We start from the raw sequence: 23,205 nt of genomic DNA, 5'->3' as shown, positions 1-23,205 counted from the left end.
GAGGAACTTCCTTTATTAATTCAAGTCGATATCTTCGAACCTTGCTATCTTAGGTAACTGTCTAGAACCCTGGGAAGTAATTTGTCCATGGTCATACAAAGGGCATGTGTCCAAGGCAGGAATTTATTCTGGATTCTTGACTCTAAAAAAAAATGACACTTCATATCCACTATGCTTCTTCAATTCTATCTATATAATTATCAGTCCTTTCTATTTACTTTATCTATCTATCCTATCTATCAAGTATATTTTTCTATCTGTCTAACTAGCTACCTAAATGGTAATTTCCAGTGGCCATTTCTAGTTCCCAGATATTTACAATTAGAAATGACCCTATGCCATTTTACATGCTATTCTCCTTACAAAAAGATACTGGTCTTCACTTATCTCAAAAAGTATATCACCAAGTTAAGAGTGATGTTTCAGAGCAAAAATCATACCTGTGCTTAACACCCTAAAGGAAGACAGTCTTTTTAAAATTTAATTAATTAATTTAGAACATTTTTTCATGGTTACATGAATTGTATTCTTTCCCTCCCTGCCTCGCACCCACCACTCCCATAGCCTCTGAGTAATTCCACTGGGTTTTACATGTATCATTGATCAAGACCTATTTTCATATTATTAATTTTTGCAATAGAGTGATCATGTAGAGTCTATATCCCCAATTATATCCCCATCGAACCACATGATTAAACACATGTTTTTCTACCGGGATTCTATTCCCACATTTCTTTCTCTGGATATTGTGGAGGTGGAAAATTTCCTACACCTGAACTAAATTCCCAGCATCCTTTAAAGTAAGTCCTCATTTGATATACAGGGGCTTGGGAGATAAATTTGGCTGAGACCCACACCGCAGGGCTCTTTTTTAGGAGCTTAAGCTTTGCTTTGGTTAAGGTGTGGCAAATATGGGTCTCTGGCTCTGTGCTCTGCTCACTTAACTGAAGGAATCCCTTTCCTTCTTTTTACTATCTCTCTTTTGCTGTAATAAAGCTACTAAAAAGCTTCTAATCAGCCTCATAATTAAAATTGTAATTTATTACAATGTATATAGCATTTTTTTCTCATAAGTCCCTCAGAGTTGTCCTGGATCATTGCATTGCAACTAGTACAGAAGTCCATTATATTCAATTGTGCCACAGTGTGTCAGTCTCTGTGTACAATGTTCTCCTGGTTCTGCCTCTTTTGCTCTGCATCAATTCCTGGAGGCCTTTCCAGTTCACATGGAATTCTTCCAATTTATTATTTCTTTAAGCACAGTAGTATTCCATCACCAGCATATACCACAATTTGTTCAGCCATTCCCCAATTGAAGGGCATACCCTCATTTTCAGTTTTTTGCCACCACAAAGAGCACAGTTATAAATATTGTTGTACACATATTTTTCCCTATTATCCATTTGGAAGTATAAATCCAACAGTGGTATGACTGGATCAAAGGGCAGGCAGTCTTTTAGTGCTCTTTGGGCATAATTCCAAATTGCCTTCCCCAATGGTTGGATCAATTCACATCTCCACCAGCAATGTATTAGTGTCCCAATTTTGTCACATTCCCTCAAACATTTATTATTTTCCTTTTCTGTCATTTTATTCAATCTACTAGGTGTGAGATGGTACCTCAAAGATGTTTTGATTTGCATTTCTCTAATTATTAGAGATTTAGAACACTTTTTCATGTGCTAATTGATAGTTTTGATTTCATCCTATGAAAATTGCCTATTCATGTCCCTTGCCCATTTATCAATTGGGGAATGGCTTTAATTTTTGGTACAATTGATTTAGCACCTTATAAATTTGAGAAATTAGATCTTTGTCAGAGGTTTTTGTTAAAAAGATTTTTAAGGAAGGCATTCTTAATGTTTCTTTCCTCATTTGGTAACTCCATACAATCACAGGATCTAGAACCTAAAGGAATTTTGAAGATCATTGAATGATTATATTCAAGTATAACTCCTTATCTCACTTTTTCTACCATTATTTTGATTAGCTGGCCCTACCACAAATCCCCAGATGGTAATATTTTGATCAGATACACATTTATTCACTCACCTGGAGACAGCAAAAACTCCCCCATTCATGGAACCAAAGCAGGAAAGGGCAACAAAGGCAGGGACTGCTAATGAGAATTTTCCCAAAAGCCTCTCTGCAAAGGTCTAAACAAAGACACATAAAAAAGATGCTCAAATTTTGTTGAAAGTGGAAGGAAAATGAAGCACTTTTCAAATACTAAAGAGAGATGTCTTAATTATATAAAGCACAAAGTTGTTCTTATAAAGTGGACCACAGTGGATTGTTTATCACTTTTAAGCTCAGTTGACCTTACATGAGAACATTCTATGTGGACAGGGAGAAAAGAAGTAAGAGAAGAATGGGAGGAAGAAGTCAGCCTAACTTTCAATCCATAAACAAAACAGAAGAAAAGCATGAATGCAAATATAAGAAGGCAGGGAGTCAATCACCAAGCACTGTGCTAAGTGCTAAGCATTCCAAAAAAAAAATTTTTTTTTAAAGACGAAACTCCTTCACTCAAGGAGCTTAAGTTCTAAAGGAGACAGCAGACAAATCATTATATACATTTGTCTATATCTATGTGGATATACCTATAGATAGAAATTTGCGTACATGAGAGGACAGCATTCCAGGCATCAGGAACAGTAAAAAAAATGTCAGAAGACAGTGTTGTGTGCAAGGACCAGCCAGAAAGAAATGTTAATGGTTATAAAGTACATGAAGTGAAGTAAAGTATGTTCAGAAGACTAGAAAGGTAGGAAAGGGTCAGGTTACAAAGGGTTTGGCAAATATGGGATTTTATATTAGATCCTGGAGGTTATAGGGAGCTCTTGAAATTTGTTGAGTAGGAAGGTGACATGGTCTGATCTAAGCTTTAGTAAAATAACTTGGAAAGTTGAGCAGAAGATAGGTAGAAGTGAGGAGAAGCTTGAAGCATAGAGACTAACCATAAGGTTATTTGAGTAGTCAAGAAATGAGGTGCTATAAGTTTGCATCAGCAGGGAGCTTGTGTGAATGAAGAGAAAAGAAAGATAATAACAGATGTCAGAAATGTAGAAGTTATAAGACAGCACCAGATTGTATACTACAGGTGAGTGTGAATGAGGAGACTATAATGATGCTTCTGTTTTCAGCCAAGATGACAATAATAAGCAAACTTGGAAGAATAAAGAATTTAGGGGAGGAAATAGAAAGAACAAAACTCCGGAGTTTGGCTTCCAGTCACTCTGGGACACAAGTTCTATAGTATATTTCTTCAGTTCTTCTCAATTGGGTGATCATTTCTATTTCCCTGAGACCTCTCTCTGCCAACAAAAATTCAGTTTGAAACAGGGAGATTCTAATCTCATTATTAAATTAACAGAAAACTACTTCTTTCTTTTCGTCTATATGACACTTCAGAGACCACATTTCTGGATTGAGGGGTCCTGATCTTCATCTATAATAGAGAACTGCCATTTCTATGGTGCATTTGAGAACATTTTAGGCAGGAACTAGGAGGGAGAAGAGCAGGATTTCCTTTCACTCTCATCACCATTCAAAAATTATATCTATTTGAACTACTGATATTACCAGCCATGGGAAGAGCTGGGGACATGGTTGTCAGGCATCAGTTAACCACATTACCAGTGAGGAGTTGGATTCATCCCAATTCTTCCTTTACTAGTGGGATGCTGATTCCTATTGTTACATTACTAAGTATAATAGAGATCAGGATAGCCTAGGATACCCCCTCCAAGCCCATCCAAATTTGTTCTACTGGTTTTTATGCCTAGACTCTAAAGGTATAAAAACATGTCTACAGAAAACTTACTCATTCCTCTCATCTAAGATTATATCCCAAATCCCAAGAAAGTTAGACAAAAGATAAATATGGAAAAAAAATAAAACACTGCTTTTTTTTTACATTATTTCCTCAGAATGTGGACCATGGCATATTTTCTGAGTGGTATAAATGAATTAATGAATTAGTATGTACAAGGCACTATGCTATTCTGGGAATACAAATACAAATACACTATACACAAAGATAAAAATATCTAGCATTGCTTCATTGCCTTTGACATAGATTATACCTTATTATGTCATTCCATTCCAGGTCAAAAACAATGTTGACAATCTTTATAAAGATCATATCACTGACTTGAAATGAATAAAACACCTATATGGATTTTTTAATTTTTTAAACCCTAATATCTTTTATATATATATATCCTTCTATATTAATTTTATTTGTTACAGGACTAGGGGGTTAAGTGACTTGCCCAGGGTCACACAGCTAGGAAGTGTCTGAGGCCAGATTTGAACCTAGGACCTCCTGTCTCTAGGCCTGGCTCTCAATCCACTGAGCCATGCAGCTGCCCCCAATACCTATTTGTTTTGAATAGACTGCTAGGACTAGTTGCAGGGGATAAAAATCAGTCTTAATTCATGAAACTCCCTGTATGTGACCAAAAGAAATTAGGTAGCTTATACTTAGCAAAGGCTGCTGGATGCAAGGGTACTTAGAAGATAGTTCTAACTATCTAAAAAGGACACTCGGCAGGGCCTGGGAGGGTTCATAAACTAATCTCTGTCTCTTCACTGCCAAAGGATAGGGGACTAGATCTATAATTTTATTGATATGGTAAACTCCTAGATAAGGAAATTTTTTTCCTACCATGTGGATTGGACTTTCTTTTCAATTTATAATCTTAGAGAGTTGCTTAGAGCCCTGAGAAATTAAGGAACTTGCCCAGGATTGTGGTCATTATATATCAGAAGCAGGAATTATAGCCAGGTTTTCTTGATTTGTAGCTCCCTCCCTTCTGTCCCCCCACCCTCATTCTGCTATGGGATTCCAATTAAGTGCTGTTTTTTTTTTCCTTCTTCTCTTGACAAAGAGTTATTTTAAAAAACAGGACAAGCATAAATTGTTGCTTCTTTTTTTTTATAGAACATGAGGTAAATATTTATAAGAAACCTTTCCCAAACTCCTAATTTCCCAATTCTCCCTTTTGATTATCTTCAATTCATCCTGCTTATGTCTTTTTGTACATTGTTGACTACATACTCTTAGATTGTGAGTGCCTCAAGAGTAAAGACTGTTTTTTACCTTTTTTGAATATCCAGCACTTAACACAATACCTGTTACAAAGTAGATCTGTTAATAAATACTTATTGACTGACTGTTTTTGAGAACAGTCAACAATTGTTAAGTCAATACTTTGATCAACTCCAGAACCTTGAAGAGGAACTCAGAGAAGGTAGGTCTGATACTTAATTAGACAAATCTCATTAGCATTTTCAACTATAATGATCCCAGTTTAAAATGAATCTGAATGCCAAGAATACATTATCTTTTAGATTTCAATTACTGTCTATACAGTCTCTGAGTTCCCTAGTGGTAAGTTATATTTCTCCATTAAAAAAAAAAAAAAAAAAAAAAAAAGCATGCTCCCTCCAAATATCCCCAGCACTGAAAGTCTTCTAAGTTCTATAGATAGGCCTATTTAATGTTTTTTTAAAGCCCTAATGTAGAAAATATATTAAATTATTTTAAAAATAGCATTTGCTTTATGGAATTCCAGTTGTTTAAATTAAATGGGATACACCAAGAAGAGATGCTATAAAAGTAAAGTTGTTTATTTTAACACATTTCAATAAAAGCTGATGCTCAGTATCTTCTTCACTTCCTCCCTGCCCAGATCCCTGCTTTCAAAGCATTTCAACAACTATCTGCCAGAGAAAACCATCATCAAATAGCATAAGCTCTGTCACTCATTTTTCCCTAACTTGGACTTACCACTGCCACAGCTTTCGAGAGCAGCAATTCCTCAGCACTGATGGTAGTAAAGTAGGCCACATTCGTTAGGACATAGCCAACTGTAACTATGATCATTGATATACATATTGCAAGAGGAACATTTCTGAAAAATATAAAGCAGTTACTTATTAGCCATCTGTTGTTTGTCATTCACTTCCTGAAACCAAGGCAGGTAAAATGAAGGTAAAACCTTCAGAAAGATGACAGGTAAAAAGTTATTCATCTTTATCTTATTTTCTTCCAGAATGATAGGTCTATTTCTTGGCTTATAAACATTCATTAGGAAAAAGCACCATATGTGCAAGCATAGGTTGAAGCTTGTAAAGTAACCACACACACAAAATCCTCTCAAAATTGGAATTAACTTAAAAACTACTAAAAATTTTTGAGTCTTGATTGTTCAAGAAGGTGATAATGATCTCAAAGAAGCATTAGCATATTATTGTCCAATTCCCTTCCACACCAAGAATGCATACCTCACTTCTTCTAGAAGGATGATGCCAATGCATCATTAAAAATAAAAATGACAATGTACACCAAATATTTACAGCAGCACATTTTCATGGTAATAACTGAAAAAAATGAGAAGAGAAGAGAAGAGAAGAGAAGAGAAGAGAAGTGAAGCGAAGAGAAAAGAGAAGAGAAGAGAAGAGAAGAGAAGAGAAGAGAAGAGAAGAGAAGAGAAGAGAAGAGAAACGAAGAGAAACAAAGAGAAACAAAGAGAAGAGAGAAGGAAAAAGGGGAAGGGAGAAAAAAAAATTAGGACAAAAGATGCCTATCAATTGAGGCACGACTGATATGTTGTATGTGAATAAAATGCCATATTATTATGTCATAAGAAATCACAGTGTATGAGAGAAACTTAGGGAAGAACTGATAGATAAGAAAAACTTAGAACACAGGGAAAAATAAAGACAACACCTATAATAGTGTTAACAATAGCAATGCCAGAAGGCAGCCTAACTCAGATTAATTACAATGAACTAGTCCCAAAGAACAGGCGATGAAATAAATGTCCCTTCTCTCAGTAGAAAGGTGGAGGAGTATAGGTATAGAATGTTGCAAATGTTAGATGCTGTAATTTTTACGGCTTACTCAATTATTTTTTATTCATTACAAAGGGATAGGGGAGATTATGTTTTTTTAATTAGTTCTGGCATTTAAAATGGGGGGCATAAAGCAATTTTAAAATAACTTAAAATATAGCTAACACCAATTTTGCGCACAAGTAGAACAGCCCAGAAGAATGCACAGTGATATCTGCACCCCTTCCCCCACCACTGCTGTAAATTCAGTAGGTCCAAGGTCCCAAGGTCCCAGGTAAGTTATGAAGCTACAGTGGAGAATCCCATTCAATCACAGGTAGCCTGCTGTTAAATGCAGAGGCTGGCTAGTGCTGACCTACTATAGCCTCGAGATGTACACAGAACCCAGGTGATGCTGTATCTTCATTCGATATGCCGAAAAAGCCAGGAAACTGCTGACCCTTGTAATTTGATGCCATGTTCTCTGCACGCATTCCTCACTTAACATAATAACCTCCTCCAACTTTTTTTTTTTCCAGTTCACAAAACTTGGGCCTTTATCTCAGTGCACAAAGGCTGCTTGTTTTGTAACCATGGTGCTTATCAACCCCAAAGAACCTTGATACTGTTGGAGGCTTCTAAAGAAGACCTCAATATAATTTCTTCCAAGATGAAAATTCAGTTCCAGACCTGAAGAAAAGGCACTGTGTGCTTGGCCACTGACCTATCAAACCTCCCTGGGTTTAGCACACAGAATCACTGCCCATTATATTGAGCAATAGTCATTATTCCCTCTGACAGCAGCATGATTTAAAAAAAAAAAAAACAAACAAGCAAACACACAAACAAAAACCTAGCGAGTCAACAGTGACTGTTCATTATACAATTGCAGCCCAGAACCATACCTAGGCCAGAGAAAGTAGGGCTTTGTCCTGAGGGGTCAAAATTTAGAGAGTGCTGATAAGACAATTATGAAGCAAAATTAAAACCTCCTGGCATCCTGTTATACTTTTTCCCAAATGCTTTACATCATATAAACTCTTTCTGAGTCTGATCTTGTCCTTCTCAAAGTAATATGGTGATGGTTATAATAAAAATGGACTACTGGTGGCTTTTTCCTTCTCTTCCATATGTAGTGTGTGCAAAAAATTGATCGTTATATCTCTCCTAAAAGACACAACATCCCATGATCCCCCAAATCTTGAGCCTTTATAGAGGGAAACTGTCCTCAAAATTCTGAATCTCCTCATATGAAAGTAGCTGATGATGTTATCTCACAGCTTGAACAGATTTCTATTGATCTTTCCATACCATTTCATGTACTGATGGATGCATGATTGCTAAACATCACATGCAAATATAGGGAAGCATTGTTTCAAAAAAGGGGTGAATGGCATAAAACAGCTTCACTGTCAACCATGATTCCTTAAAGACACATAGAGAAAATGAGAAAAATGAGGCAGATGGACACACAGGTATATGTCCAACCAACCAAGAAATCAATCATCAAGCACTTTTTCAAAGCCTACTTTTTCCAAAGTCCCAATGATACCAAGAAAGATAAAATCAGTCCCAGTCATCAAAGAGTCTATATTTTAATGAGAGAGATAAGATGACATGTAAATAAATGGATATATATTTATATACACACATAAATATATAAGATATATACAGAATAAATTGAAGCTGACTAAGAGGGGAAGGCTCTAGAAGCTAGAAGAACTAGGAAAGATCTCCAGCAGAAGGTCACTCCCTAAATATCATAAACCTTTGTTACCAATTATACTTTTCTTATGTGTCCTTTTAGCCTTTTTTGCTTAATCATTCTGTGCTACTGTCTCTTGATTTGTTTAAAGTAAATTGTTCTTAGTAGGCATAGGAAGGCTTCTGTGGATCATGTATTACAATGAATGATGAATCCTCTAAAGTCTTCTGATGTTTTATTATTCTACAGAGAGGACCCTGTATTCTTAATGACAATCAATGAAGTACAAGCTCTGACAAGTAATACTAAGCCAGAAAGATTTTGAATATAAGTCTGGTTATGGCTATTTGGTATTCAAGGACAATCTGAGCTAATTTGGGAGAAGAGAAAAAGGCTTATTGAAGAGTGATGGATTCTTTAGCCACTGTAAGTAAGCAATCCTGGAGGATTTAAAATTGTTCATTGTTGGAGGGTGTGCCACACCATGGAAGTGTAGATCTTTCAAGAACTGAGGTCTGGTAACCTGATTCTGAAATATAGAGGTAAGAGCAATGCATCCATATTGGATTGGATAGGCTTAATGAAAGAATTAGCCTGAAGACCTCTCCATATGGGAACCATGACTGTTTATCTAACACTACTATCAAAGTCAGCATTATCTTAGCACTATCTGCTATCCTTGTGTTCCTTTCTCTTGTCAAAAATAAGGATCCTTTATGTCCTTTATTGTTTGTCTTTTGTTTTTGAAAAGGACCAATAACGTCACAGGGTGATGTCTTGACTTGTACATGAATTGGATTTAAGTGAAGTAGAGCTGCACAAAGTCATCAACCTCACTGTCTCTTCTAGAATCATCAAAATCCAGTGTCAAGAAAAAAAATAGGGATGACTGGTGATCACCCATGGCACAGTGGATGACCTTGGAGTCCTCGATGCCTGACCAAACTCTAAGCACTCCACAGTGGCTGCTTTAGCCACTTTCATGGCCACTGGAACAAAATGTTCTCTTATACCCATTCCATCAGGGAAATTTTCACATACTTGGGACAGACACACTCCTAACTTACCATTGGGCTTATGGCCCATTGGTTACTCTCAACCTACTTTAGCCCATTTTCAGAGATGATTGACCAGGATGTGACTACTATGCATATTATAGCTTCTTGGAGCCACAGATAATACTTATTTGAGAGGTGGAAGGTAGATGAGCAGCCCTGAAAAGGCTCATTTTTAGAACTAGGATCATGAGACACCATAGAGTAGAACTCAACCCCAAGAAACTCACTTTCCTTCTGCCTAGCTAATCGATGAGTATGAGCTACCCAAATTCATTGTCTGTGAAGCTAGACTTAAATTTTTTTTTCTAAACCCTTACCTTCTGTCTTAGAATCTATACTAGATATTGGCTCCAAGGTAGAAGAACAGTAAGGGCTAGGCAATGGGAGTTAAGTGACTTGCCCAGGGTCATACAACTGGAAAGTATTTGAGGCCATATTCGAACCCAGAACCTCCTGTCTCTTTTCCTGACTCTCAATCCATTAAGCCACCTAGCTGCCCCCAAGTTAGTTCTTATCATTAAATTTTGAACACTGATATTTTTAGTTATACCCCTGATCATTGCATAACAATTTTAAAGCTATTTACCACGTGAGGGTCATTTTATAAACCATCTGGGGGGCTGTTAGAAATTGTGTTATTGAGTGAACTTAAGATTTTTACTCATTTGATTAAGAATTATTTCACTGTTTTATAAGGTTTGGGATGTGATATGATTTTTTAAATGGAATCAGCTTAAAAGCTGCTAGAAAATATTAGACCCCAGATATTTAAAAAGTTGTCTATGGTCTCAAAGCATCAGTGATCTCCAATGAATTCCCATATCAAGAATGTACAATCCACTTCTTATGGAAAGATGATGTCAGTACATATCTTCTTTAAAAATAAAAGTGACAGGGGCAGCTGGGTAGCTCAGTGGAGTGAGAGTCAGGCCTAGAGACAGGAGGTCCTGGGTTCAAACCCGGCCTCAGCCACTTCCCAGCTGTGTGACCCTGGGCAAGTCACTTGACCCCCATTGCCCACCCTTACCAATCTTCCACCTATGAGACAATACACCGAAGTACAAGGGTTTAAAAAAAAAAAGAAGAAAAATAAAAGTGACAATATGTAATAAAACATTTATAGCAGCACTTCTGTGGGAAGGAGGAGGAAGAAGAGAACGAGGAGAAGAGAGAAGGGAAGGGAAGGGAAGGGAAGGGAAGGGAAGGGAAGGGAAGGAAAGGGAAGGGAAGGGAAAGGAAGGGAAGGGAAAGGAAGGGAAAGGAAGGCATTAGAAATGCAATCGTTCTCATAAATCGGGGAATTGGCTGCACATATTGGAGTTTAAGAAGCATACTGGTTAGAAAGATAACTGGTATCACACACCAGCTTCTCTGGGATAAAATAAAAATCACTCAGATAAATGAAGAAAGAGTGTGAAGTGTAGGCTAGGTAGAGATAGTGTTGTCTGGTGTAAATATTTGGACCATAAGTCAGGAGATCTGGGTTCAAGTTGTACCTTTGATACTTACTTAGGCAATGACCTTTACCTCTCTAGGCCTCAGTTTCATATTTACATTTATCTATAAACTGGATGGTTAGATGAGGTGACCTCTAAGGATTCACGTAGCTTCATCTATTTATGTCTTAAACATAAGTTGTTTCTATTTGAATCAGATAGAAAACAGATAGGGGGAAGGTCCAGTTTTTACCTTGATATTAACAGTCAACACTTAGGAAAATAATTTAAACACAGCAGTTTAATTAATTAAAAGCCTTTAATACTTAATATGGCTTACATCCACATTTCAGGACTTAAATGGGGAAGAACAGATGGACTAGCCAATAAAATTTCGCACCAAAGGGAATGATTAGCACAGGTTAACAACTCTAGATTAAAGGCAAATAACTAGTAATAATAAAAGGAAATAATAAACATAGTTAAGGTAGCTTATAATCTTTTTTCTTTAATTCTTGTTTTCAGATTACTTTCCATCAAGGTTCTCTAGTCTATATTTGTTAATATTTATACTAAGTGATTATTTTTATCTAATGAACAGTTAGAAGAAAAGAGTGAGGTGTGAGAACATTACAGGTGTTTGAACAGCCTCTGTAAAAGCCCAGAGGTAGAAATGGGGGTAAAGTCATTGTTATTTACATCAAAATTCTTGCCTGTGTGTTAACTCAGCGTGACATCTTCAGGTCAGTAGCACATGTGCCACAAAACACAGCATAGTTTGTTTTCTCTAAGTTATGTGTGTCCATCTCAGAGAATAGCAAAGGCTATATTAACAGAATGAGAATTCTGAGAATAATTTTGGTTCTGGGCCATGAAAATCCAAAGAGGTCCAGCTCAGTTCTCAGTTTTGCCCCAGCCCAGGAGACTCCTTGAAAGGCAGACTAATAAGAGGTCTTTATGAGATTTGTAGAAGCTGTAGAGGGAGTACTGCCAACTCTAAACCTTTAATCTGCAGAATAATCGGCCAATGTTTGAAGCAAACCTCAGCTTCTAGTGCACTAGAATCCAGGGTTAAAGCCAGGAGTCAATACTGAATCTTCACACCATACTAGAACTAATGTGGCTTTCCATTATATATCTTGAAAAAGTGATAGATCTATGCTAAGTAGCTAGATAGAGATAGATGGATGGATGGATAGATAGATAGATAGATAGATAGATACATAGATAGATACATAGATAGATACATAAATACATAGATAGATAGATAGATAGATAGATAGATAGATAGATAGATAGATAGATAGATGAAAAGGCAGATAGATAGATAGATACATAGATACATAGATAGATACATAGATAGATAGATAGATAGATAGATAGATAGATAGATAGATAGATAGATAGATAGATAGATAGATAGATAATGTAAATCACATGCTTATAGATGAATTCCTCTGGCTTAACATCAATGGATGACTTTTACTAGTCTCTGTATTTCAAGTCTCAAATGTGGAAGAACAGATTGGCCAACCCATAGAATCTTGAACCCAGGGGAATGACTACTAGCACAGAATAGCAACTCAAGATGAAAGGTAAATACTGCAGATGCTGCATGTGCATAATGAACAAACCCTATGAATGGACCTAGAATAAACTAAGATTAAGAGAGAAAAGACTAGAATATAACTTACCACTTATTGGGTATATTAAAGTGCAGATTTCTTTGATAAATGAGTTAGACTAGTTGGCAATTGAGATTCCTTCCAATTCTCCAGTTCTATAACTCTATAATTCTATGGTTCAGAATTACCTTTGGGGAAAGTTCTTTAAGTGCCTCCATACTTCTCCAGGGAAACAAAGGCATGTTTTTAAACACCAACAGTGTTCTATTAATGTTATATGGCCTAGAATCATAGAAAACTCTGACCTCTGAATAATCAAAGATGAGAATTACACAAAGGTCAATGGAGAGGCACATAGGGAGCAAGAACAGGCTGCAGGCAGCAGATGGGCTGATCCCATAGTGAGAGTGAGGGATAACTGATGGATGCTTACAAGATCCACAGTTATCCTTGCTACATCAAGAGAAAGAAGGAAGGTCCCCAGCAATTTGTAGAAGATTTATGAGAGGATATGGATGGATTGTGATTTGCATTGTTGGACAGAGTACCCACATGCACACACTAATGAGATCAAAGATTCATTAGAATATTTGAAGAGTATTATTATTATATTTGAGGAGGGAGTATCAATTAATCAGTAAGTAATTATTAAGTGTCAGTATTTATTAATGTTCCAGGCACCATTCTAGGTGCTAGGGATACAAATAGAAACAATGAAGTCATCCCTTCCTTCAATTAACTTATATTCTAATAATAGAATAAGAACCAGTTTCAGAAACAGGAAGGCTTGAATTCAAGTCCCACCATTTCACATTGTGTTATTTAAATAAGTTCTGAGGTTCCATGTAGAGGTATTTGAGGCTCATTTGAGCCTTAAGATATGTAGATATATAACAAACTTCCTGTGGACGTTTTGGGGACTTTGGAAACTACATTTCCCATGATTCCTCTTGTAAAAATGGAGGCAGACAGGAAGTGTGATGATGTAAGAAAATGCTATAAGACTCCTGGGGTCATTGGAGGTGCTCTTTTTTGCTACCCGAGTGAGCTCTCTGGGGGACATAGAAAAGGTTAGGTAAGGTATGGAACATAATGGCTGAGAAGGCAATTTGAAATCTTAGCCAGGCACGTGGTATATTTTATTCTACCAACATGGGCCTAAATAAAATATTAGTTATCCTCATAATATCAGCCTTTGTCATTTTTAAAAATAACAACATGTAACATATGGATTACCTTGAATGTATTACTTAGTCTCTTGGTGTCCCTGGACAGTCTCTGGAACAGAGAGTTTTTTGGGTCAGGGACCCTGGTCTGAAACCCATGGACAACTTTTTAGAATAAGATTTTTAAATGTTAAAAACAAAATGCATATGGTTATAAAAAAATCAACCATATTGCCATACAATTATTGAAATGTTCTTAAATTTTCATGATCTTAAAGTTAAGAGCCCCTGCTCTAGAATCCTAAATTATAGAGCAATTGCAGATTTGCCTTGGCTGAGGGTTAGTTGTTTCCTACACCAATGAAATCACATGTCTCTACCTCCTAAAACCTAAATAATTAGTCACTTTCTGCAAGAAATACTGCTCTGTTTTTTAAAAAGAAAAAGAACCAGCCCTGAAGAGCCAAAGCCAGGAGGAGGATGTTGCTGAGAGGAACAAAACTAGGAAGACAAAGAATGCATTTAATCAACTCTGTTTTTTGCCCTCCTAGGTCTATGGTTCACAGTCCAGCTTCACAACAAGTTTTGGGGCCAACGAAGGGCGAGATGCTGTGGCCAGCCTGTTCCCACTGACGTGTACATTGTGGCCCCAGTAGAATTCCAGAGTCAAACTTCTGCCCTTTGTTTCTGAGTGTTCCATGACAAGGCCATGGGATTTTAAACTGAAATTTCAGTTACCCTGAAAACTCATCTAAGCCATACCAATCTCCACAGAGAGGAAATTGTACAAACACAAAGAGAGCCATAAATAAATGGACTGATGTTGATTAAGAGGTGGGAAACCGAATGAGGTACGTAAAGAAAGGCACACAGATTCATAGGAAAGAAGGGGCCTGGAAATGAAAATACAAGAAAATGCCAACCCCAGATTCAGGATAAATGGACCTTCCCCAAACATGTGTTTCAATGATCTGATCAATCCTAGTACTTTACCCATAATTCAAACCTTTCGATGGAAAGGCAGAGGTTAGCAATTTAATATAAATAATTTTAAAATAAGCTGAATGATATTTGCTCTTATCCTAGAACTAGAATAAATTGTGTAAAGTACAAAAGAAGAAAAACCTTTGTAATTACATATTCCCAAAGCAATTTCTATGAGCAGATTACCTTTGCTTCCATTCCACATAAAGCACCCCCAAAATAAAATAAACAAAAATAAAAACAAAAATTGCATTGTCTGCCACTCACATTCCTTACTTTGAGAAGTTTTTAAAAGCTCTCTCTCAACAGAATTGTTTATTCTTGATGTATTACTACCACTTACAATTACCATGAATAATCAATCTCCAAGGTTATTGCCCATGGATATCATGTCCATGGGTTATATGTAGGGATATCTCCCCAGCATGAAGAGGTTTCAGAGGAGGCCTATTGTAAAGGAGCTAAAAGCAGATGTTTATGCTTCAATATTTCAAATAGATTGCTTTGTTGGCAGGAGGGACATTCTCTGAAGTAACACAGACTGTCACTCTTCCCACAATAATAAGGCACTTTAAATTTTAAGCCTTTGAAGAACTTGAAGATATGACTATCACTATGTTCCCTAAATCCCCCTTTTTCCAAGTTAAACATCCTTAGTTCTTTCAGCAAATAATAAATACAATAGGACCTGATACTTCCCATTGAGTTGAGATGGATGCTATGAAAAATGTCTCATGAAAATTTCCCAAGGGGCAGCTAGGTAGCTCAGTGGATAGAGAGCCAGGCCAGATGATGAGAGGGCTTGGGTTCAAATCTGCCCTTAAATACTTTCTAACTGACTCTAGAAAAGTCATTAAGTCCCAAGTGCCCTTACTGTTCTTCTGCCTTTCAACAGACACTTGAATTGATTCTAAGACAGAAGGAAAGGATTTTAAAAAACAATGATGACAAAAAATTGGCTGTTTTATTCTTTCCCTATTTTAATAAATAATACCACATGTATTTACAAATTTTATGAAGAATTTATAGTGCTAAGAAAGTAAGCATATGTAGTTTCTTTTGAGTCACCTTCCAGGGAACATAATCACACAAGTGATATTTTTCAGTCTTTTAGCATCTTCTATGCTTTGTGATATCTTGAAAAAAGGTCCCTAAAGGCCTTTTGGGTTAGTCAAGCCATCAGCATGGATTTCTTCTCATTTTCTAAGATTAGACCTAGCCACTTTTATCAATGTCATCTTCTGAAGACATTTTGACATTTTGAGTGATTGAGGTACAAATGTATTGGTTATACTGTCAACACTGAACAATTTTTAAAATATACATATGTGTATATATTTTACATGACCTTTATATGTGTAAAAGTAGGTAGATATTTGTAGGAAGGCTTTTCTTTCTATTTTTTTAATTACAATTTATCCAAATGATATTTTATTTGGCAAATCAAGAGTGCAAATCCTTAGGCTATGGCTTTATGCAATGTACACACCTCCTTTTCATCCTCATTGCTCATCTAGAACTCATCCCTGCTAAGCTTTGCTTCCTTCCCTCCCTGACATCTGACTGATCTATCTAGCATATGAACCCCATAGAGCACGTTTCCTTTACCCCAGAGTACAACAAAGTAGCTAATTTTATTCTACTCATTCAGCAAACATTTAAGGATTTACCATATGCAAGGCACTAAGATGGATAGCTACAAAATCTTAATAATTACTCACGTTGAGAGAGTACTTTAGAACGTACAAAGTACTTTCCTTACAAAAGCTGTGTGAGGCAAACCGTCCAAGTATTATTTGTTTCATGTTTTTGTTTTTGTTTTCAATCTAGACCTGAGGCTTTCCTGGCATGGGGAAATCCTGATGCAGATCCAGTGAGTTACATCAACAACTTACTGTCCTCAATGGTCTCCCAGTGTACAGTGGGGTCGGGACTTGTCCAGAATCATTTAGCCAAGATGAACCAGGTCTTCCTTACTCCAAGATTAACCCTCTAATTGCTATGTCTTTTAGTAGCCCTCCCAACCTTATTTTACAGATGAGGGAACTGAGACTAAGTGAAGTTGTCTGACCTGTCCCCTGTCTCTCAGCTAATAAATTCCATTCTAATCTTCCTAATGTAGAATGCTGTCTTTTGGGGAAAGATACAATTTCTGCTTGTTGTGCTTGTTTTTACACTTACTATCTCATACTCAGTTGTTTCAATCATGTCCAACTCTTCATGAGCCCATTTGGGGTCTTCTTGGCAGAAAAACTGGAGTGGTTTGCCATTTCATTCTCCCACACATTTTACAGATGAGAAAACCAAGGCAAACAAAGTTAAGTGACTTTGCCTAGAATCACACAGTTAGTAAATATCTGAGGCTGGATGAGGACTCAGGTCTTACTGACTCCAGATCCTGCACTCTATTCCAAATAGTGTCCCAAAATAATTTGTGCTACTATGCTGATGGGAGAAGATGAAAAGGTGTTCTCCATTTTTCCCCTTTTTTAGATTTTCTCCAGTCCCCTCCTCTCTTTTCTAACTCCTCGCCATTCTTACAAGGCTGGCTATAATTCACCGAGCCATTGTTGATGTATGTCAGTGGTTTCACATCAGAATATCTCCCTGCTGGGGAAATTCCAGCTTGAAATTCCAGATTGGGGAATTCAGATTGAAAAAATAAATAAATAAAAATAAAGTCACTAATACTTGCACTATTTGCCTCATGTGGCTTTTATGAGGAAAGTACCTTGTACACTTTCCTTTACTATAACAATGGGAATAATTGTTATTAACATTTTATAGTTATCCATCATAGCAAGCAATGGTAGGTCCTACTGTAGGCATTTTTACCCCTGAGACGTGGAATTTGTTATCTACTACATACTTCTACCTATCGAAATCCTTTCTTCAAACTCCAACTCATCTATCATTTTGAGTACCCCATCTTCTATGAAGCTTTTCCAGTCTCCTCACTCTAAGTGCTTCCCACATAGAAACCCAGCTGTTTTTCCTAGTACTACATGCTACTTCCAAGGGAAAAGGAGACCTGAGCATCAAGAAAATTAAGTCAAACCACAAGGCTGCCTTATGTTATGTTTCCCCACTACCAACAATTTTTAAGGTACCTGAAAAATCATGTGCAGTTTGAATTTTGGTAAATAAAATCACATGTGCTACTGAAAGTTATTATTTAAGGGACTTATGATTAATGCTTTTGTTTTCTCTCCACAAAATTTTTATGACAAAAACTGCATACTACATATGGAAGTGTTTAAGACTCTTTGAAAAAAACGGGGCTGTATAAATACCAGTCATACTGATTATGAATAATCCTTAAAGATTCTAATTGCTCCTACTTACTCTTAAATGAAGAGAAAAAAAATAAACCAGCCTTGTTTTTTCCTTGGAGCCTTTTAAAATTTCTTCAAACTCTAAGCCTCATAAGATTTCTTCTCTCAATTATATTCCCCAAATATCTTCTTTTTGCCTTTCAAATGTGAAGAGGTGAAGGCTTAAGGAAAAAGCTTTTTGAAAAGCAAGCACTTATGCTTTCATAAATCCTTTTGCCACCTGTAACTTGACACAAGGAGGCCTTCTCAAGTCTTTGACATTACTGATACTCTTTTCCTTTTATCAACCTGCTTCTCTTTCAGGCCATTCCTCATAAGAGACCCAGCAATCAGCAATAAAACTCAAGGAGGTAAGGGAGCTATGTTGTGACTTGGGAATGTTCTAAAACAAACAAACAAACAAAATAGCCTGGTTTCTGGGCAGATAAAGAAACTCGGAAAAATTGTCAAGTTCAAGTCCCTTCAAGCCAAAAGCAATTACCCAGCGACGGCTCTCCTATTTTGCCTTCTCTTCCCCAGCCATGGGACACATCTGTGCAAACCTCCCTAAAGAAGACTTAAAATAAATAGAAAGAGGCAGAAGAGATGAGGAAAGGAAGAGTTAAGTAAATTTGGCAATGGGGGGCGGGGTGGAGAAAAAAGAAATATTTTACTCCACCATATCCTCATGTGAATTCTGAATTATTGAATCTGGGAGAGCACCTGATTTATGAACAGGATAACACTGCCCCCAGCCAAAATCATTTTTAATAAAAAGCAAGAAAGCTCCTGAAGTTCATCTCAGATTTAATATCAAACCCAGCAGCCACATATGAACATTTCCCCATAAAGCATGGAAACAGCATGGCATGAGCGGCTGGCGGCCACCAGTGGGGAGCTCCGAGGTACAAACAAACAAGGAGATCTGAGCCATAGAACAAATTCAGCCCCACAATTCTTGAGGTACCAGCCAATGGAGACAGAACACAGTAAGAAATTAATGTCACCACCAGGAAAGAGAAGCGGGAGTGGAGTTTAATCTATACAGTAAATACATCATAGCATCAAGTTCACCATTCTTCCCCTCCTCTTTCCGTCCAAAGGCTTGGTTATTTTGATTGAATACTGGGTTTTAGATAGAGATGGGGATGGGGATGGAGATAGGACTTTTGGATTAAATTGTACGGAGAACTCCTGGGTAAAAAAAGAAAAAAAAAAAAACTTCCTCTACAAATTGCAGAGTGCCACCTTTTCTGAAACATTTAAGGAATTGCCTGGAGCACAGGTATCAAACTTGAGCCTGCAACACTCCCCAATGCAGCCCAAACCAGATTAAAAGTATGATTGATAAATATTTCACGAAATCAAAGCAAATAGAATATAGGAAATGTTAATGTATGGTTTTCTAAGTCAATATGGCCACATGGTTTAAAGGGATGGTTTAATGACTCTCTTTCTATTGGATTTTTACAATACTGACCAAGAGCAGTGAGAATTTAAATGACTTATCCAGAGTCATGTAGCTGGCATGCATCAGAGACAGGACTTGAACTCAGGCTTTCCTAATTTTAAAGTTATCTGTTGTTACTCAGTCATGCCCAACTCTTCACGACCCCATGGAAAACAGTGCTCTAATACCATCCATGAAGTTTTCTCGGAAAAGTTACTGCAGTGGTTTGCCAATTCCTTCCCCAGAGAATTAAGGCAAAAAGAGGTTAAGTGATTTGCCACACAAAGAGTAAATGTCTCAGACCCTATTCAAACTCAGGTCTTCCTGACTCCAGGCTCAGGGCTCTATCCACTGAGCAACCTAGCTGCCACTCAAGGCTAGCTACATAAACACTACTCCATGCTGGGTTTAAAAATGTCCACATTCTGACCTACTGATTCATCTGAGGTACACTAAAGATACGTGATTTCGTATTCTACTGTAGGGATAAAAATGCAAAAGGTAAAGAAATTAGATAACATGGCATTGATAATTTTTCAAGTGAATTGCTAAACAGTTGACCCCCTCATTAAGATAATAACAATGAAATATTTTATTAGGGGTGAGGTGGGGAGTGTGAATGAAAAAGACCTTAGAGAAGGAACAAAATGCCTTTTAAACTTTATATTTCTTAGACTCAGGTTGCTGTCACGGTAGAGTGAAAAAAATAGAGGATTTGGAGTCAGAGGTCCTGAGTTCAAATCCTATCTTGGCTCATTATCATTTAATCCTGTTAGGCTTTATTTCTCCATCTATGAAATAAAAGGGTGGACCTAAAATTATTATTATAACTGCATTTCAATATAATTGGTTGCCTTTATAATCCTGTGCTGATTTTGTTTTATACTTTTAAAACATATTCTTTTTTAAAAAAATCTTTACCTTCTGTCTTAGAATTAATATCCTTAGAATCCTTAGAATCAGATCCAAGGTGGAAGAGGGGTAAGAGCTAGGAAGTTGGGATTTGGAAGTGATTTGCCCAGGGTGACACAGCTAAGAAATGTCTGAAGCCACATTTGAATCCATGACTTCTCGTCTCTAGGACTGGCTCTCTATCCACTAAGCCATCTAGCTGCCCCCAAAACATATTATTTTAAGAAGGTATTTATAGGGTCCATCAGTCTTCCAAGGCAGGGGACCTACAGACACATACACATGCACACACAAACACACACATACACACATGCAGAAAAACCTCTGGTATTGGAAAGCACACCAACTTTGGAATCCATAGGGATATCCTGCCCCCAATTTCCTCAGGTATAATATTGGATTATACTTTCTATACTACCTCCCTCAGAGTGTTGTAAGGAAAATACTATGAGATAATGAATATAATATGTTCTGTACAACTTAAAGCTCCACATAAAATATCAGCTACTTAAAAATTTTTTTTATTTCTATTTTATGATAAAAACTGTATCTTATTTCAGCTTTGTACACACACAGCCAAATAGAATTCTCTGTGTGCTGTAGCAGGTACTCACTAAATGCTTGAGGAACTGAAACAATATGTTCACTCTTGTGAGTTTGGGGTTACAACTAGAAGAGTGAGAGAAGGTCTAAGGAACTCAAGTGTTGATCTGGTGACCAGATTTCAATTCGAATACAAGGTCTTGAGTTCTTTCTACACACAAAACAAGGTTAAGTTCTCCTAAGGATTAGAATGGTTCCCTTTCAAGGCTTAAGCTATGAGCCTCTTCATGGACACTTTTAGGAAGAATGGCTTAGCATTTTTGTAATCCATTTATAAATAACGAAAGATTATTTTTTCCAACATTTAAGGCCCGATAAATAAATGATCCCCATTAAATATGTACTAATTAATTTCTTTGACATTTATTTCCTAACAGAAGAGTTTCCACAATGACAAGAACCATCAAGGAGCGATTTGCTGTTGAATGTTAGCATTGCTATTTCAGCAGGCATTGAAATGATACCATTCAAGGATGAATAGAATAGCTACTTGTAACAAGAAGTGCCATGGAAACCAAAATATCATTTACCAACAAAAGATATTCTATGGCTGTGACTTATTTTATTTTTTTTTAAAGTGGGATGGAAGGAGGGTGGATGGAAGCAAAAAAGAGAAGAAGAGAAGATAGCAATGGCAGGTGCCTAGAGGGACTTCAATTAGTTCAGCATTTTTAAAACTTGGAAAGATTAAAAAATGAAACAGAGCATCTCAACAGGATTGTATTACAACAAAGGAACTGATCTCGTATGTAAATAGCTCTTCCCCAGAGTGGAGAATTTGTGAGAATCATTGAAGCAAATGTATTTGGCAGATAGGCTCGGGCAGCAGCTCCTAAGAATGCAGATAGTCTAATACAATGCTAGAAACTCCAAAGGAGCAAGCAGAAGGCTCTGAGTGTCCAAGGGCATCCTGGACTACCCTCGCAGCTCTACAGCAGGTCTACCGTCTCTGACCTTGAAGGAAAGACTAGGACTAGCACCTAAATGTTGTTTTCATCTTAATGTCAAGTCGCCAGCCTCTCCACAAAAAACTGGGGCCTGGTTGGGGTGTTCTGCTTAAGACCAACAGCTGATATTTCTATTTACTTCCAAACCACTTTCCTGTCCCTGATCTCATTTGATCCTCACTGCAACAGTAGTCAGAGCAGGTAAGATTATCTTCTTTTTCATAGATTTAGCATCAGATAGGTTAGAGCTACTTAACTAAGGCTGAATAACTAAATAGCAGAATCCAGACTCAGTCTGAGCTTTTAGAACTCCAGAATTCATTGTTCTTTCTATCATACCACACTTTCCTTTTGAGATTTTCATCTATCAGATGGAAATGCATTGACAATTAAATAACTAGTTAAGATATTGAAATTAACTATAGGTATGTTAGAGAGGAAGCCTTGCATAAATAATTAGAGGGCTAACACTGGAGCCAAGGTGACCTGGGTTCAAGTTGTCAATCTACACTATGAAAAGAAAGGGAAAATGAAAGGGCAGGACCAAACAAAATCAGGCTGCCCATAACAGCAACTATCTTGTATGATTTCAAATTCACTTTGGGATTTTGTTGTGAAACAGGTCAGGCCAGAGTGTATCTGCTTTTATCTTCAGGCCAGCACTGTGTTTTACACCTAGAAAGTTCCCTGTTTTTAACTGAACAGAAACTTTCAAGAGTACTCTATATGTAGACAGATGGAAGAGTATGTTGTGCACAGCCTCTCCTGACCACAAGGCAAGACCTATAATCTGACCTAGGGGATGATATCCCTCATGCCACTGGATTTTTAAAATGTTTGCATTCTAAATCCTCATGGTGGGTTTTTTAAATGCTTAGATTCTGAATCAATAGGAATTCATCTAGAATTCCTGGGGATTTGGGGTGCAGGGAATACTGCTAACTCTGATGGATATTCCCAATTATAAAAGAATGAAAAATTCCCAAACCTATAACCCATCTTCATTATTAAACTTTAGACCTAAAGGGGCCTTGAAGGGATCTCAATTTTCTACATCTCAGATGCAGAAACCGCAGCTCAGAGAAGTAAAATAACTTGCCCAAAGGTCACACAGTTATTAAATGTAGAATGTAAAGGAAGGACTATTTCCGTTTTGTTTCTG

General features: G+C 37.0%; 1 protein-coding gene across 1 annotated transcript in view; it reads right to left on the bottom strand.

The window, feature by feature from the left end:
- SLC7A11 (solute carrier family 7 member 11) overlaps positions 1-23,205 on the bottom strand; it is a 116,344-nt gene that overhangs the window by 29,958 nt on the left and 63,181 nt on the right. The window contains exons 6-7 of the mRNA XM_044681709.1: positions 5,798-5,921; positions 2,053-2,156 (exon numbers count right to left, since the gene is read on the bottom strand). Coding sequence (XP_044537644.1) covers positions 2,053-2,156; positions 5,798-5,921 — 228 coding nt within the window. The remainder of the gene's footprint in view (positions 1-2,052; positions 2,157-5,797; positions 5,922-23,205) is intronic.

Source organism: Gracilinanus agilis, chromosome 6 (assembly GCF_016433145.1).
Source record: "Gracilinanus agilis isolate LMUSP501 chromosome 6, AgileGrace, whole genome shotgun sequence".
Classification (NCBI taxonomy): domain Eukaryota; kingdom Metazoa; phylum Chordata; class Mammalia; order Didelphimorphia; family Didelphidae; genus Gracilinanus; species Gracilinanus agilis.
This window is presented reverse-complemented; position numbering and strand designations above follow the sequence as displayed.